This window comes from Oncorhynchus mykiss, chromosome 6 (assembly GCF_013265735.2).
Source record: "Oncorhynchus mykiss isolate Arlee chromosome 6, USDA_OmykA_1.1, whole genome shotgun sequence".
Taxonomy (NCBI): Eukaryota; Metazoa; Chordata; class Actinopteri; order Salmoniformes; family Salmonidae; genus Oncorhynchus; species Oncorhynchus mykiss.
The window spans coordinates 46,075,558-46,094,925 of NC_048570.1; the positions used below are offsets into that span (position 1 = coordinate 46,075,558).

General features: G+C 43.2%; 1 protein-coding gene across 1 annotated transcript in view; it reads left to right on the top strand.

The window, feature by feature from the left end:
- Positions 1-526: 526 nt before the first annotated feature.
- The window catches only part of LOC110526042 (tight junction protein ZO-2), a 114,209-nt gene continuing 95,367 nt past the window's right edge, over positions 527-19,368 (top strand). The window contains exon 1 of the mRNA XM_036980247.1: positions 527-859. Coding sequence (XP_036836142.1) covers positions 800-859 — 60 coding nt within the window. The 5' untranslated portion in view covers positions 527-799. The remainder of the gene's footprint in view (positions 860-19,368) is intronic.

Below are 19,368 nucleotides of genomic sequence, written 5' to 3' on the forward strand. Positions count from 1 at the left end.
GGACAGATCACTATGTTTTATCATAAAAAAATACGTATTTATTGAAACTCTACTATTACACTAGGCGTTCAAGGCCCCCAATTCATTCTTAGAATTTGACTTTCTGTAAGTAAATACCGGGTTGTTTTTTGTTAACTTTTAGAGAACAGTTAAATCAATGTGTCCAATCCGGAAGAGTCCACTCTGGCAGAGGGGGTTGAATACAATATTATCGTACAAAATAGGTACAAAACGTTCCTATGTCGGAATAAGATTGCACAAAATAGCCCATAAAATTGTCAGTCATTCAATCCGTTTGTAGACGACCATTGAAATTGATATAGAAATGGGCAACATTAGTAGAGCCCTCAATTTCATCTCGGTATTCATAAAGTAGGCTAACTGAGTTCAAAGTCTCCTCTGAGGTGCATTTATTCCGCTAAACAGTTGTACAACGTTTCGTTTCGCAACTTAAACGAGAGTTTGTATTGGACAAATTCAGTTAGGTCCCTCCCCGTTTCGTTCCGTTTGCTTACGTTTAAGAAACATTGACGGATAGAATACACCCCAGTTGTTGGTAAGAACGTTTCGGTTCCCATCGATATCACAGCAATAATTTTAAAGGATCTCGGGAGTTGACGCCGGAGGAATTGCAACGAGCTAGGGAAGTCTTTTAGGACCGCAGTCACAAGCCATGTTCCATTTTAGAGACTAGGATAGGGTATATTTTAAGAGATACCAGTTCTACAAGCCATAATTAAGACACTTGTTTTACGGTTTAACATAAGGCCACAGTGTTTCACAACTTTTACAACGCAGAATGCCTGTGAAAGGAGGCGGAAGAGTGGCTGTGTATCCAGGCAAGGGCGAACATTTCGGAGTAAGTCAACTGTAGTTTGTTTTACCATTACAGACTGTAACTTTTAGCATACCGTATCGCTGTATCTTAACCCGCTGCATCCCAAGAATATGCTGTAGGTATTTGTAATACATATATATTTTAGGAGTTTTACGGTCATGAGGGGGTTATCGGGTGGCTGTACCTTTGCTACGTATGGAGCAACCAACGTTTATAACCTTGTGAATTCACCTGTAGAGTTTCGCCCTCTCGGCCAATAAGAATGACGCCGGAAGCATTTAGTCACATATTTGCACTTGTTGTCAAGTAGTTGTGCATTATTTACACACAGTTTAGATTCCTGTGATATAGAATATTATATTTGACTATTTTTATTCTGTCACTTTTAAATCTTTCAAGTTTAAATGTCTATTCATTTGAAAATAAGTGTGTGTGTAGCCTAATTTCATGTTAGGCCACATCAATTCAGAAGAGTGTGTGTGGACGGACGCACCCCAAAGGCTCTCTCTGTACTTGGCTCAGTATTGTCTGTCTGTCTGGCCCCAGCAGGGGATAAGTTTAGGGTACACAGATTGCTGGGATGAGGATCGCTGGAGCGGGTCAACCATTACGTGTTGGGTGCGTGTGTGTGTATGTCGGTGAATATGTATGTATTTACAGTGTGTGTGTGTGTGTGTGTGTGTGTGTGTGTGTGTAACGGGTTGATGATGATCACATTGCTGACCTCATAAAACCCAGTCCTCTCAACCCTCAATATGGCATTTGTTTACACGGCTACTGTATTAATTCAGCAATAACAGGCAAGTGCTGATGAATATCTTATTCATCAGTCTAGTATTAAATCCTGTCTTTTCAGCATGTGATTATCACTATACTCTAAATCCAATAAAACATTTTACAGACCCAATTTAAAGAAACTACTTGTGCAGGCTTTATTGCACATTTGTTAAGTCTTTACAAGCACTGTCACACATTTCTGAAGAATCCATAGCCTATATGCCTTATATAGGCTTTTAAAGATGGAACAATTTAGCTATTGAGACAAATCTTGCTTGTTTGTTGAAATAGCTTGTGGTGAGTGGATAATTGTTATACAGTCACTGTCAACCCTCCACACAGCCTCAATGGGTGCCACTGTTCTATCTGCCCAGCTGTATCGACAAGAACCATCGCTCCATTCTAGAGTGAGTAGCTGTTAAAGTACAGTAGTGTGTCTGTTACAGTGGTCACTCTCTATTGGGTGAGGACTTCAGTCATACAGTAGAACTTCATTTGAATTTCCAGGAGGTGATAATACATGTTAACTAGATGCACGTTGATTTTCAATGTGTCCTTCTGAGGGGAAGAGTGTGTGTTACAGTGTGTGTGTGAGTCTGTAGGAGGAGCATGTGAGAGCTTGTGAATGTTTGCACATGTGAGTACAGTATGTAGGCCTACTTTGTGTGTATGTGTATATATATATATATATATGTTGCTTCAAGGTCCCACATTGGAGAGATACGTGTTCAGAGCAGACCTAAGGATGGGTGTGTGTGCCAGGGGGGCTCGTGTCTTGCTGACCTCTGTAGCGTGGAGCAGGTGGTCCCAGCAGTAATCCCCCAGAAGGCCATAGGATAGAAACCACCGTGGCAGTTCTAATCTCCCAGGGAGCTGTTTGGCTTCAACCCCCCCCCCCCCCCCCCCCTTTTTTCACACACCACTGACCAACACACACACAATCTGATCAGCCCCCCAGCACTCAATTAGGACTATAATTAGGATGCTCACAAACTGGAGTAGGGTTTCTAAAGTGACAGTTGAAGGAAGAAATTACTGTTGCAGTAAATATTGAGTACCTGCTACACCGAGTATGTTAGAATGTATTCATGTTACTACATATTACTACCTTTCTAGAGGTTATCATGTAATCAGTGGTGGAAAAAGTACTCAACTGTCATACTTGAGTAAAAGTAAAGATTAGTGATGCGCCGATATGACATTTTTGGCTGATTCCGATATTTTCCTTGCCAAAAAACCCGATACTGAGAGCAATGATTTAGATAATTTTAAATATTGGTTAAGAATAATGAAAATGACTGCAGTTTCAACTGGTCATTGTTTTCAGGCTGGTTGTATTGGTGCTAGCTAGGTACCAAGCTAAAGCTAGCTAACCCATCAGAAGTTGTGGTCGAACAAATAATTCTTTATTACCAACGTGGTATTGTAAACACATCGTTCGTGGTCGGTATTTGCTTGTTTGCAGATGTTTTTTTGTACAGCATTGACAGTGCTACAGATATTAGTGGTGGCGCTTGGCTTGCACGTGCAAATTCAGAACACACAACATTCTATAATAGAACGGTGTTATTTGACGTTCCAAATTAAAAGCCTATTTAATGCGTCAGTGTTTTTTGACTTGTCAAATCGTGTTATTTGATGGATCTTTTTTGACATCCAAAGACCCACGGTGTTCCATTGTGTGTCGTGAAGCTAATAGTAGTGACGCTATTACCGTGTAACTCCGTTTTTTTTTTCTGTGTAGCTAAAGTACATTAGACCATTGCATGTAGTACAACTCTCATGGAGAGGGCGTGGACAGAGTTAAAGATTCCCCTGAGTACCAAATGGCACTCTATTCCCTATATAGTGCACTACTTTTTTATTTTTTAGAATTTTACCCCTTTTTCTCCCCAATTTCGTGGTATCCAATTGTTGTAGTAGCTACTATCTTGTCTCATTGCTACAACTCCCGTACGGGCTCGGGAGAGACGAAGGCTGAATGTCATGCATCCTCCGATACACAACCCAACCAGCCGTACTGCTTCTTAACACAGCGCGCATCCAACCCGGAAGCCAGCCGCACCAATGTGTCGGAGGCTACACCGTGCACCTGGCAACCTTTGCTAGCGCGCACTGCGCCCGGCCCGCCACAGGAGTCGCTGGTGCGCGATGAGACAAGGAGATCCCTACCGACCAATCCCTCCCTAACCCGGACGACGCTAGGCCAATTGTGCGTCGCCCCACGGACCTCCCGGTCGCGGCCGGTTACGACAGAGCCTGGGCGTGAACCCAGGGACTCTGATGGCACAGCTGGCGCTGCAGTACAGCGCCCTTAACCTAGTGCACTACTTTTGACCAGGGCCCATAGGCAATAGGGTGCTTTGTGGGACATTGCCCACATGCCCTCCCTCCTGTTGCCTTTCAACTCAACTCTCAGCTCCCTCCCTGCTAGGAGAGCTGTTCCTCTTATCTGTGTAAATAATCTGGTGGTGAGTGTATTCTGACTGGAGCTAGCACTCATATATGCTTACTGGTAAGCATTTCTCTTTGGTGAGGCAAAGGGCATGGGACAGGGTGCCAAAGGCATGCTGGTGTTGAAATCAAAACCTCGTGGGGAACACATTTGCACCAAATTGCTCAGGCCATCTGATCTCTGATTGGCCGGATCTAATGGTGGTGCAGAATTCTGATTGGATGGTCTGGGGTTGTTGCCATGAAGAGCAGTGCCGTGACTCTCTTATGCCTTAATCACACCGACAACGTCCATTGCATTTTTGTACACCAGAAGTATATTAATTTCCAATGGAACGTTGCGTTTGCCTTGCAGCATTGCGTTGCAGAGGGAGTTGCAGTGCGTTCTGTGTGGCGCATACGTTGGATTTATCCAACGTATGCATCAAACTGTATGCGTAGACGCCTTGTCAGAAATGGTAACAGAAGGTGAATGTTGAACACCCATCTAGATGATGCTGCATACCATTTTGCGTAATGAGGTGTGTAGGTGTGATCGAGACGTAACAGGATAACAGTTAGTGTCATACACACACAGAGTTGACTGTGTGCCTAGATCAGCTGTTAGGTTTCCACTAACACTCATGGAACTGCCCTACACATACTGTGTGTGTGTGTGTGTCTGTCAGACAGACAGACAGAGTATACAAGACATTATGAACACCTGCTTTATGAACACCACCATGACCGACTGACCAGGTGAATCCAGGTGAAAGCTATGATCTCTTATTGATGTAACTTGTTAAATCCACTTCAGTCAGCTTAGATGGGGAGGAGACAGGTTTAAAGAAGGATTTTTAAACCTTGAGACAATTGAGACATGGATTGTGGATACGATATGTGTCATTCAGAGGGGGATTGGGCAAGACAAAATATTTGTCTTTTAATGGGGTATGTTAGTCGGTGCCAGGCGCAACGGTTTGTCTCAAGAACTGCAACACTGCTGGGTTTTTCACGCTCAACAGTTTCCCGTATGGATCAAGAATGCTCCACCACCCACAGGACATCCAGCCAACTTGACACAACTGTGGGAAGCATTGGAGTCAACATGTGCCAGCGTCTCTGTGGAACGCTTTCAACACCTTGTAGTCCATGCCCCAATGAATTGAGGCTGTTCTGAGGGCAAAAGGGAGGGGGGTGCAACTCAATATTAGGAAGATGTTCTTAATGTTTACACAAAAGTATGTGGACACCTATTCGTATTAGTGGCTTCGACTACTTCAGCCACAACCGTTGCTGAAAGGTGTATAAAATTGAGCACACAGCCATGCAATCTCCATAGACAAACATTGACAGTAGAATGGCCCATACTGAAGAGCTCAGTGACTTTCAGTGTGGCACTGTCATAGGATGCCACCTTTCCAACGAGTCAGTTTGTCAAATTTCTGCCCTGCTAGTTCTGCCTCGGTCAACTGTAAGTGCTGTTATTGTGAAGTGGAAACGTCTAAGGGCAACAACGGCCCAGCCGCGAAGTGGTAGGCCACATAAGCTCACAGAATGGGACCGCCGAGTGCTGAAGCGCGTAGCGAGTAAAACTTGTCTGTCCTCGGTTGCAACACTCCCTACCAAGTGCCAAACTGCCTCTGGAAGCAACGTCAGTACAAAAACTGTTTGTCGGGAGCTTCATGAAATGGGTTTCCATAGCTGAGCAGCTACACACAAGCCTAAGATCTCCATGCGCAATGCCAAGCTTCGGCTAGTGGTGTAAAGCTCGCCGCCATTGGAATCTGGAGCAGTGGAAACACTGAATCACACTTCACCATCTGGCAGTTCAACGGATTCATCTGGGTTTGTCAGATGCTAGGAGAACGCTACCTGCCCGAATGCATAGTGCCAACTATAAAGTTTGGTGGAGGAGGAATAATGGTTTGGGGCAGAAGTGTTGTGATTGTATTATTATGATGTATTTACCCTGACATCACTTCCTCCTAAGAGCAGCTAGAACAATAGACAGACCTAGTCTTCTGATGGGGCAGAAGATAGGATCAGAGGATGTAGGCAGAGGAAGGATGCAGAAGGGAGAGGAATAAAAGAAGAAAGATGGAGGGAAGGCCAGTGTCTGACGTGGTTGTTTACTGATTGACGATCTCCCAGTGATCAAAAGCCTAATAATAATCAGTCTCTGCATTCTGCACTCCGCTGCTCTGTCCTAGTTCTGCTCTGCCCTCTGCTACTTTCCGAATGCACTGTATATATATACACACACACACACACGCGCCTTTACCACCCTTGCCCTCGTGCCAGGGATGAGAAGGTTCAATTTACATTGCAGTAGCAGATTATCTTGGTCTTACAGTGGACAACAACCGCACTTCTTCTCCCCTGCATTCCAACCCGAAGCTTCCCTCTCCTCCTCCTCCTCCTCCTTCCACACGTTAGTTCACACACCTAAAATACCCTCAGAGAGGACAGGAATGACCAAATGGCGAGCCCAGCTCAAGACCTTTTTGCTCAACCTGTTGAATAAGAACCCTGTAATTGGTTTACAATAGCCATTGTCTGCATCACAAATTGCACCCTATTCACTAAATGGTGCACTGTAAAGGAAATAGGGTGCCATTTGGGACGCCTTATACTTACTTCCTGGTGGGACATTCAGGGACAGTGGAATTGTTAGTGGGTTGACTGGGTTTTGGGGGAAAGCCCCCCTTAGTCTATATGCCACTGAATACCATGGCATGCAGTTGGCCTATATGTGCAGCTGTGTGTTGAACAAATGTTGAACAAAGAAGTCCAAACTGGCACCTTATTTCCCAAATAGTGCACTACTTTTGAACATGGCTCTGATCAAAAGTAGTGCACTATATAGGCACATTTTGTTTTTCATTTAACCTTTATTTAACTAGTCAAGCCAGTTAAGAACAAAATCTTATTTATAATCACGGCCTACCCCGGCAAAACCCGGACAACACTGGGCCAATTGTGAGCCACCTTATGGGACTCCCAATCACGGCTGGATGTGATGCAGCCTGGAATCGATCCAGGGACTGCAGTGACGACTCTTGCACTGAGATGCGGTGCCTTCGACTGCTGCACCACTTGGGAGCCCAGAATATGGTGCCATTTGGGACTAATCTAGTGTTTTCCAAATAGTGAATGGCTCTCTCTCTCTGTTCAGTTCAGCTATAATTACATGGCATTAATTTCTGTGTTCAAACCATCACCATCCAACAGGAATAAGGGGCAGTTGGCTATTTTAGTGCCGGCACAGAGGATGTAGGCCCTGAACACACACACACTCACACACACACACACTACCCCTGTAATTGTTACTCTGGCAACCACTAATTTTACTGTCTTTGTTTAGATTTCACAACGATGCTGGTGCTCCTTTGGAGGAAAAAACACCTAGCAGCTATTTTACAGTGTTTTCTTGGGGGAAAGAAAAAACACACAGGTTTTATTTGTATCTATAAGTGATTTGAGTGATTCTTTTTATCTGAAGTGTTCAAACACTTATATTTATTTATGTTAAAGATCCAATACTGCCGTTTTTATCTCAGTATCAAATAATATCTGAGTAGAAATTAAGTCCCTTACTGGTCAAAAATAAACAAAAATTGCTTCTTTGCAATACATTTCTCAATAACTAATTTCGCTAGGACTGACCACTGGGAGTGGTCTGACTGGCAGGAGACAACTGAACTAGCTGTTATTGGCAGAGAGGTATAGAACTCTTTCTTATTGGTCTATTAGCTAATTAACTGTCTAGTGATGTCACCAGGCAGGCCAAAACTCCCACCACAACTGGCAGAAATGTTGGCAGAAATGTTGGACTGTCTTGTCAAACAGCATAATTTTTAGTGAAGCACCGATATGGCATTTTTGGGCGATACAATATCCAATATTTTACTTGCAAAAACAAAAACGCTAATCGATATTAAAAATGTTTGCAGCCTTTTAAGCATTGTAGTACAGTTAAATAGTTAACACACACACATGGATGCAGCGGTCTAAGGCACTGCATCTCCGTGCAAGAGGCGTCACTACAGTCCCTGGTTTGAATCCAGGCTGTATCACATCTGGCCGTGATTAGTAGTCCCATTGGGCGTCGCACAATTGGCCCAGCCTCGTCCAGGTTTGGCCGGTGTAGGCCGTCATTGTAAACAAGAATTTGTTCTTATCTGACTTGCCTAGTTAAATAAAGGTTAGACACACACACCACACCACACTGACCAAAAGTTAGTTAGTTTGCATTCACATATGTCCCCATTACCAGTAACACATAATCAAAACATATTTATTTCACTTACTTGCTGTGCTGTTTCCTTCATTTGCTCAGTGTCATTCTCAACCAGGATGTCTATGAAACACCGTTTGGGTCTTTGCTATGGGAACGCTGTTTGGGACATATCAATTAAGCTTGTTGACCAATCAGAACCTGAATATGACTGCACGGCACATAATAATTCAACGCGTTCATACATTTTTCCCGTAGTAATTACACATTGATTACACTATCACTCGTATTTCATATGTCACAACGAAATGGCAAAATGACAATCTGTTGTAGTAGCAATAGTTAGCTAGCTAACTATATAGCTAAAATAACCCTAATTTATAAGACATTTCTTATTTGGTTAATGCTGGTCAGACCCATCTATGTGAAGCTAGCCACGAATAAGATTAGCCACAACAGTGGACTTTGTGGTTAGCCTTCAAAATACAAGTCTGGCATAATTCTACTATTTGTATTAATTTGCATCACTGTCAATAACATAGTTTTATTTTGAAGGCAAACTGCAAATTCCACTATTGTGCCTAATTCTTATTGTGGTTAGCTTCACATAACCCGGTCCGGTCGAGCATCACTAACCAGATGAAGCTAGCTGGCTGCTTATAATGTTAGCTTTGGGCAACATGATTAAGTAGCTGGCTAGCTATTTATTTTCATGAACTGAAGTTCAATTTCAATAGGCGAACAACAAGTGCTAATACTTACTCACAAGGATTCCTAAATCATTGCTGAGAAAAATGAAAATGACTGCAGTTTCTACTGGTCATTGGTTTCAGGCTGGTTGTATTGGTGCTATCTAGGTACCAAGCTAAAGCTAGCTACCCCAGAAGTTACGGGCGAACAAAATATGCTTTATTACCAACGCGGTATTGAAAACACATCATTCGTAGCCGGTGTTTGCAGACTTTTGTTGTACAGCTTTGATAGTGCTACTGTATCTTTTTTGACACGCAAAGACCCAAATGGCGTTCCATAGTATGTATGTTGTAAAGCTAGTACTGTGTAATGCCGGTAGGGCAATATCTGAAAAATAGTGCACTTGGTAGTGTGTACCGGTGCTCAACCATTCGACGAAGTCAACATCACCTACGACAGAGAATGGTTGATTGTCAAGGGCAATGAATTCCAGTATCTTGGCTTTAATGGATTTCACCTTTGTGTTGTCTCACTGAAATGTTCTTACTCTTTCAAATGAGTGCTCGACTTGTTGACTGCTAGATCCACACAGCAGACATTGTGGGCTAGGTTAGGAATGCTGTGTTGCACATGTAGCGCAACATTTTATGTGCCGTCATTACGTTATATAGGTATGCACCTCAGCTTTGACATTGGTTTTGCACATCGGTGTTTAAACTAGACATCGGGCCGATACTGACATTGGCATTTGTAGCTAATATCGACCGATTCCGATATGTTCACTGATATATCGTGCATCCCTAATAATTTTCACAATTCCGCAGTATTATTCCAACCTCAGTGTGGAAACATTTGGAAACATTTGGAAAATGTTTGACTGCACTGCCTTTAATGCAATTTCAGGACTTTAATTTTGTTTTAGATATTAAACAGTAAATAAGTACACATGTTTTTATGTTTACAATGATTTGGTCTAACTCCTCAAAGGGAAGAGAGAGAAAGATTTTAAGATGTGTACCTAGGGGATACTACAGTCTGTGTGTATGTGCATGTGTACGTATGCATGACACCACTCTCCAGTCCCAGTTGTTTGCTACTCATTGGCTTGCTAGTCATTTAACAGTTTGACAAGATAATGTGCTAGCTCGCTGGTTGTGTAAGAATTCGTTTGTGGTTGTGCTAGCCAGCTAAACAGCTAGTTAGCGATCTTGTCAGTTGACTGTTAGCTAGCCAGTTATTTTGACATTTAAACAAATTTGCTAGAAAACATGTTCTTGTGAATTCTGTTTTGATCCAACAGCCCAGGCCAATATTTTTTACAAAATGTGATTTTTTTTTAATGAGCTAGCACGACTTACGATAGAGTATGTCACAAAATGCAGGCAGAGGGACCGTTTACAGAACGTTTACAGAACACTTCCTGCATGGCTGCATCACCACACCCCAGTCCACCACTCCAAAGCACAGTCAGGCCAAGACTGCCAAGACCCAGGCTAACACTGACTGAGAGATGTAGACAATAGAGGACAGGCAGCCAAAACCCAGGTTAACTCCACTTGGCACGGTGAGATCATGGTTCTCTGTGCTCTAATTTCAATGTTGATCAGAGAAATTAAACATACTTATTATTTAGTAATAGCAAGAAATGCCCTTTGGTAATTAAGGTTTTGTTGAACAGCAGCAGCAGCAGGAAATGGGGTGTGTACAGTATGTGTCCAAGGAGAAGAGACTTTTGCATATTTCAGATCAAACACCCATACAGCCGCACCACATTCGTGGGTACAACTTTAAATAGTGTTGGGTTTCCTTCAAATACTTTGAGAGTTGGAAAGCAATGAATATGCGGTTGGTTTATTTTACCTTCACTCATATTTGGGGCAATATGAATGAGGAAACCATTGGAGTGAAGTGTTTTACCATAGCAACCCCAGTGCTACAGTAAAAACAAGTGTGATATTATTATGTATTTACCCTGACATCACTTCCTCCTTAGAGCAGCTAGAACAATAGACAGACCTGGTCTACTGATGGGGCAGTAGATAAGCTCAGCGGATGTAGGGTGAACAGAGAGGAGAGGGGAAGCAGGAGGAGGAAGCAGAAGAGAGGGGGAGAGGATTATGTAGAGGAAGAAAGATGGAGGGAAGGCCAGTGTCTGAAGTGGTTGTTTACTATTTGACGATATCCCAGTGATCAAAAGCCTAATAATCAGTCTGCACTCTGCACTCCGCTGCTCTGGCCTAGTTCCGCTCTGTTCTCTGCTGCTCTGGTCTCTCAGATGTTCTGTACAAAGACACAATCCCAGGTGCAACACTGAAGGGAAAAGGATAGAAATAGAACCACAATTTATTATGAAGAAAAACAGAGATTTAAATGACTCATGCCCATATGGCTGAGATTAACATTCTCTCATATGAAAACAAGACAAAGTGCTTTGTGTGAAGTGTTTTATTTATTTTTTACCCTCCAAAGCAGTCAAGCCTTTACTGTAGATTTATGGAATGTTTTTGGTATTTGTGATTACATTAAGACAAGGTCAATTTATGAATAATTTAGACTAACAATGCTAATGATGTTTATGTGATAATAACAACTTTATTTACAAACAGTAAACAGGCCACCTAATAATACAATGAGGGAAGAGGAATTCAGAATGTGTGAATAGAATGACTCACTAATGAGATGACATCACAATGGAGAGCTCAGACAGTATGGAGAATAGCTGGCACAGTGTAGAGGGAGAGAGAGAGGCGAGGGCGAGAGATGGGTGTGCAAATCCTGGTGCTCCAAAGCGGGCATTGTTTTATAAAACAAAATCAAACAGCAAACTGAAACCCGTAGTTGAGGCTAGACCACTTGGCCTTTCTGTTTGGACTGGACTGCTGTCTCTAGTGCTCTCTTTGGGGCTGTGAAGAGCTACTGTATGTGTAGGAGAGCTGAGTTGGGTTATGGTCACTGATTAGTAATCACTGACCTCACATGACTAGGATAGGTGAAAGATGCATACATAGGTTTAAGTGGAGGCTCTATCCAATCTTAAAATAAGGGCTTGGCTTACCCATGGAAAACCATACAGAATCAGACTAGAATACTCAATCTAAGCTTCCTCAATATAACATCAGTGATCACTTCAAGGAAAGATGGGCGGGAGGGATGGAAGAGATCCCCGCTTATATTTAAAATAAACGAAACAGGGTCTGGTTCAAACATGGTCTGGTACCTCTTTAGTGTGAGACACAGGGAAGATCTCAATTGTATACTCTCATCTCCTCCTCAAAACTCATTGGATGAGAAAGCTAGAGGTCCCCCCTCTCTGACCTTCTCCTCCAATGGGTTTTGAGAAGGAGACGAGGATAGAGGGTGGACACGAGGAGTATGCAATTGAGTTCTTCCCTCACTCTGTAGTGGAGCTGACCTTTTCATTCAGCCACCACCTGCCTGCCTGGTGCCCAGAGATGACATGACAGATATCCTGCTGTGACACTTAATAGTAGTGTGATGTCTGATCTTTAACACTCAGCTCTGTGGATGGATTAGATAGGTCTGATCTACACTACTGAACATTATACAGAGAAGGAGGGAAAAGAGAAGAGACAAAGAGAGTGATGGGGAAGATATTTAATGAGGAGAAGGGGATTGTGAGAGAGGGGGAGAAAGAAAAAGAATGAAGCAGGAGAGGGTGAAAAAGAGGGAGGTGGATGAGGGAGGGTGAAAAAGAGTGGGGTAATGGGCAGCTTATAGTCTGATCGTTTAACAGGAAGTGAATTGTGCATCGCAAACTTGATAGCATCATTAATCATCTGCTTGTCTGATGGACTCTTAAGACATTCATCCCTCCCTCTCTTAGGGGGAATGGGGTAGAGTGAGTCTGCAGGAAGGGTACCACATGGGGGAGGAGGATGTCTTCCCTGTAACGCACAGAGTTGAGATTGCCTGCAATGACAACAAGTCCGATGATGCTGTGACACACCGCCCCAGACCATGACGGACCCTCCTCCTTCAAATCGATCCCGCTTCAGATTACAGGCCTCGGTGTAAAGCTCATTCAGTTGACGATAAACGCGAATCCGACCACCACCCCTGGTGAGACAAAACCACGACTCGTCAATGAAGAGCACTTTTTGCCAGTCCTGTCTGGTCCAGCAATGGTGGGCTTGTGCCCATAGGCGACGTTGCCGGTGATGTCTGGTGAGGACCTGCCTTACAACAGGCCTACAAACCCTCAGTCCAACCTCCTCTCAGCCTATTACGGACAGTCTGAGCACTGATGGAGGGATTGTGCATTCCTGGTATAACTTGGGCAGTTGTTGTTGCCATCCTGTACGTGTCCCGCAGGTGTGATGTTCGGATGAACCGATCCTGTGCAGACATGGTTACACGTGGTGTACTACTGCGAGGACGATCAGCTGTCCGTCCTGTCTCCCTGTAGCGCTGTCTTTGGCGTCTCACAGTATGGACGTTGCAATTTATTGCCCTGGCCTGATCTGCTGTCCTCATGCCTCCTTGCATCATGCCTAAGGCACGTTCACACAGATGAGCAGGGACCCTGGGCATCTTTCTTTTGGTGTTTTTCAGAGTCAGGAAAAAGGCCTCTTTAGTGTCCTAAGTTTTCATAACTGTAACCTTAATTGCCTACCGTCTGTAAGCTGTTAGTGTCTTAACAACCGTTCCACAGGTGCATATTCATTAATTGTTTATGGTTCATTGAGCAAGCATGGAAAACAGTTTAAACCCTTTACAATGAAGATCTGTGACGTTATTTGAATTTTTTTGAATTATCTTTGAATGACAGTGTCCTGAAAAATGGGTGTTTCTTTTTTTGCAGAGTTTGTTGACACTCTTATTCATACAAGAAAAATGGTAGCTAAAATGCAATCATTTGCCATTAGTGAGAAGAGCAAAAATCTATTCATTTTGTCTTCGCATAGATTACTATTTTTGAAAAATAATTCTATTTCCTTTTATTTTTTTAAATTTCCGTGATCATTGCAAAAATAAATGCCTCACCTTTTCTGACTGATGGTCTCATACTTGTTGAAGGCCAATAGGCTATTTCGCAAGTTAGGATAGGTTACCATTCATCCCTTCTCTCATTTTAATTGGACCCACTTCACAGTAGTAAATAGAAGATGGCGCCGGAGAAGGCAGACGTTTTACGTGCCCCCAGCTGATTGTGTTTTTTTGTTCATTTATTTGCATTGTTTGTAACTTGTATTTTTACTTATTTTGTACATAATGTTGCCCCTACCGTCTCTTATGACCGAAAATAACTTCTAGACATCAGGACTGCGATTACTCACCACGGACTAGCGGAATACTTTTTTTCCTTTCACAACTCTGACGACCCCGATGCGAAGGATATACTTCTTCCTCGGGAACAGGCCCTGATCCTCGTGATCTGCGTGTAGAGGAGGTGGAGAAAGAGGGGCCGAAGAGCGGTCTGCCTTCTGAGAATTGATAGGCGATCGAATATACCTCCACTTCCCTCCATTCTACTAGCAAACGTGCAATCCTTGGAGAATAAAATCGTCGAGTTACGCAGAAGCTTAAACTACCAACGGGACATTTAAAAACTGTAACATCTTATGCTTCAAGAAGTTGTGGCTGAAAGACGACAATATAAACATACAGCTGGCTGTTTATATAATGTACCGGCAGGATAGAACAGCGGCGGCAGACTGTATTTTTGTAAATAACAGCTAGTGAACAATATCTAAGGAAGTCTCGAGCTATTGCTCGCCAGAGGTAGAGTATCTCATGATAAGCTGTCGACCACACTATCTACCTAAAGAGTTTTTATCTGTATTCTTCGTAGCTGTTTACATACCACCACAGTCAGAGGCTGGCACTAACAGCATTGAATGGAGCTGTATTCCGCCATAAGCAAACAAGAAAATGCTCACCCAGAGGCGGTGCTCCTAGTAGCTGGGGACTTTAATAGGGGACTGGGGACTGGGGACTTTTATAGGAAAAATTAAATCTGTTTTACCAAATTTCTATCATCATGTTAAATGTGCAACCAGAGGAAAAATAACTCTGGACCACCTTTACTCCACACACAGAGACGCATACAAAGCTCTCCCTCATCCCCCATTTGACATATCTGACCATAATTTTATCCTCCTGATTAAAGCAGGAATCACCAGTTACTAGATCAATAAAAAAGGGGTCAGATGAAGCAGATGCTAAGCTAGATGCTAAGCTACAGGACTGTTTTGTTAGCACATACTGGAATATGTTCAGGGATTCCTCCTATGGCATTGAGGAGTATACAACATCAGTCATTGGCTTCATCAATGAGTGCATCGATGACGTCATCCCCACAGTGACCGTACGTACATACCCCAACCAGAAGCCAATGATTAAAGGCAGCATCCGCACTGAGTTAAAGGCTAGACCTGCCACTTTCAAGGAGCTGGACTCTAACCCGGAAGCTTATAAGAAATTCCACTATGCCCTCCGACGAACCATCAAACAGGCAAAGCGTCAATACAGGACTAAGGGAAGCACAGGACAAAGGGAAGCACAGCCGAGAGCTTCCCAGTGACACGAGCCTACCAGACGAGCTAAATAACTTCTATGCTCGCTTCGAGGCAAATAACACTGAAACATGCATGAGAGCACCAGCTGTTTCGGAAGACTGTGTGATCACGCTCTCCGCAGACGATGTGAGTAAGACCTTTAAACAGGTCAACATTCACAAGAACGCAGGGCCAGACGGATTACCAGGATGTGTACCACGAGCATGCGCTGACCAACTGGCAAGAGTCTTCACTGACATTTTCAACCTCTCCATATCCGAGTCTGTAATACCAACATGTTTTAAGCAGACTACCATAGTCCCTGTGCCCAAGGTAACCTGCCTAAATTACTACCAACTCCTAGAACTCACGTCTGTAGCCATGAAGTGCTTTGAAAGGCTGGTCATGGATCACATCAACACCATCATCCCAGAAACCCTAGACCCACTCCAATTTGCATACCACCCCAACAGATCCACAGATGATGCAATCTCTATTGCCCTCTACACTGCCCTTTCCTACCTGGACAAAGGGAACACCTATGTGAGAACGCTATTCATTGACTACAGCTCAGCGTTCAACACCATAGTACCCTCAAAGCTCATCAATAAGCTAAGTACCCCGGGACTAAACACCTCCTTCTGCAACTAGATCCTCGACCTCCTGACGGGCCGCCCCAAGGTGGTAAGGGTAGGTAACAACACATATGCCACGCCTATCCTCAACACAGGGCCCCTCAGGGGTTCGGGCTCAGTCCCCTCCTGTACTCCCTGTTCACTCATGACTGCACAGCCAGGCACGACTCCAACACCATCATTAAGTTTTTCGATGACAACAGTGGTAGGCCTGATCACCGACAACGCCGAGACAGCCCATAGGGAGGAGGTTAGAGACCTGGCTGTGTGGTGCCAGGACAACAAACTCTCCCTCAATGTGATCAAGACAAAGGTGATGATTGTGTTCTACAGGGAAAAAATGACAGCGCACACCCCCATTCTCATAGACGGGCCTGCAGTGGAGCAGGATGAGAGCTTCAAGTTCCTTGGTGTCCACATCACCAACAAACTAACATGGTCCAAACACACCAAGACAGTCGTGAAGAGTGCACGACAACCTATTCCCCCTCAGGAGACTGAAAAGATTTGGCATGGGTCCTCAGAACATTCTACAGCTGCACCATCAAGAGCATGCTGACTGGTTGCATCACTGCCTGGTATGGCAATTGCTCGGCCTCCGACCGCAAGTCACTACAGAGGGTAGTACGTACGGCCCAGTACATCACTGGGGCCACGCTTCCTGCCATCCAGGACCTCTATACCAGGCAGTGTCAGAGGAAGGGCCTAAAAATTGTCCAAGTCTCTAGCCACTCTTGTCATACATAGACTGTTCTCTCTGCTACCGCTCGGCAAGCGGTACCTGTGCGCCAAGTCTAGGTCCAGGAGGCTTCTAAACAGCTTCTACCCCCAAGCCATAAGACTCCTGAACTTCTAGTCAAATGGCTACCCAGACTATTTGCATTGCCCCCCCCCTCCCCCTCTTTACACCACTGCTTCTCTCTGTTGTCATCTGTACATAGTCACTTTAATAACTCTACCTACATGGACATACTACTGTAATTTAACCGGTGCCCCCATCACATTGACTCTGTATTTGTACCCTCCTGTATATTGCTATTGTTGTTTTACTGCTGCTCTTTAATTACTTGTTACTTTTATTTCTTATTCTTATCCGTATTTTTTTTTAAACTGCATTGTCGGTTAGGGGCTCGTAAGTAAGCATTTCACTGTAAAATCTAGACCTATTGTAGTCGACGCATGTGACTAATAAAATTACATTTTATTTTATTAACTATTTCAAATATTTTGCCCTATCCGAACCGAAGCGCAGTTTAACGCTTGAACAGACCTTTTCCATTGACGTTTGTAGGCTAGTCTATATCTGAATACTGTAATGACACATTTCTAGAGTAGACATTTCATTCATAGAGGAAGTGCATATACCCATCATATCCATTGCAGAATAAATTCCTCACCTTTTCTGAGTTCATATTCCAGAAGTACCATGTGCATCTCTCATTTACTTGGGCCTATTAGATAGACCAAATTTGTTTTTAAATATAATAGCCTATGAATCCGAAAGAGACCGCAGTTGATAACATACAGATGAACAGACAGTTTGCATTGTGTACTGTAGTTTTCTTTCTTTCATAATCCGTGTGCAGTACAGCATATTTTGTTTCTGGGAAAAGTTGATGCAAAACATTTATTGAATTCAAACATTCTGTTTATACTGTAGCTCCCCAATAATTTAATTGTTTTTGTCTTACAGAATCAGTCATATACAGCAAATGTCACTACGAAAGAGAACAACACCTCCAAAGATATATATATATATAAATAAGGTCGTTATTGTCACCTCGTTCACACGCACACTGTTTTACATCATGTCTGCTTTTAATAATATTAAGCATGCGTATGTGTGGAATGCGCCAAGTTAATAAATCTTAATGTTTTTGTGCGTGTGCAGTCTTTTCAGAAATGGCACATGCAGATATTTAGTGTAAAATGTACGCAACGGTTAAATAGTAAATGAGACCCCAGATGTGCATAGCTCTTAGAGACTTACCAAAAAGACTCACAGATGTAATCCCCGACCGAAGGTGCTTCGACAATCTCGACTCAGGGGTGTGAATACTTATGTCAATTATTTCTGTATTTCTTTTTTAATAAATCTGCAAACATTTTAAAATAACTAATATCTCACTTTGTCATTATGAGCTATTGTGTGTAGATGGGTGAGAATTCAGGCTGTAACACAATATGGAATAAGTCAAGGGCTATGAATACTTGCTGAAGGCGCTGTACATATATTATTTTGTATGGGTTTGCCGGGCCCTAAAGCTTGGGGGGGTACATGCTACGCCACTGCTTAACTTTCAACAAAATTGGGATCCTTGACGTTAAGAAAGATCCCTTTATGTAGATGCAGAAAGTAAACAGCATAGTGGGTCAATTTACACAATAACTTAGAGCATTGAAGAGTAAGGAACATCTTCTTAACTGTTTTGGTGCCCTGGTTTGCTACCACTCTGTGAATACACATTGAGCATATATTGTGTTGTGTCTTGCTCATCTCTGTATCCTAGCATATTCATTGATGATAGGCCCTGCATTACTGAAGTTGCTATAGATATGCTAGAGATATTGTAAGCCAAGAAATTGCAAGATCCAGTATTCCATTGCGAGATACAGCGTTTGATTGTTGATAGACCGAGTGCACTGTTCTGACTGGTGGCCGACCTGCCTGGTGGCCGACCTACCCTATACTGTGCCCCTCCCCTTTCTCTCCATCCCTCGCTAGCTCGCTGTGAAAGATGCTAGTGTTTGTTCTCAGAAGTATGGCAACTAATCAGTCTTCTCAGATCTAAAAATCACTGAATCCTAGGAGTTGAATCTTGACACTCAGAAATGGGTGTCGACACTGAGTTGACGTGCAAGGAGTCAAGGATGAATTATTTTGGAGTCGACTCCACCACTACATCATTGACATAACAATTGGGAAAAAGGCAAGCAACAGTGGTGGTCCTGTATGGCAGTACTTTGAGAAGTTAAATGAGAAGGAAATGCAAACTTTGCAAGGTGGAATTGAGGTACGGTAATGGTAGTACAGGTGCAATGCTTAACCATCTGAAAGGGACCCAAACCATTGGTGGCAGCAGTACAGGTGCATTGTGAATATCACATGGAATTTTATGAATTTAATTGTAATTTAATTGTAAAATTTTTCAATTTGTTGTTCCCCAAAAATGATTGCCTGCTCAGGGCCAGCTATGCATTTGCAAGATCACGCTTCTTGGTTAAAGCAGGGAC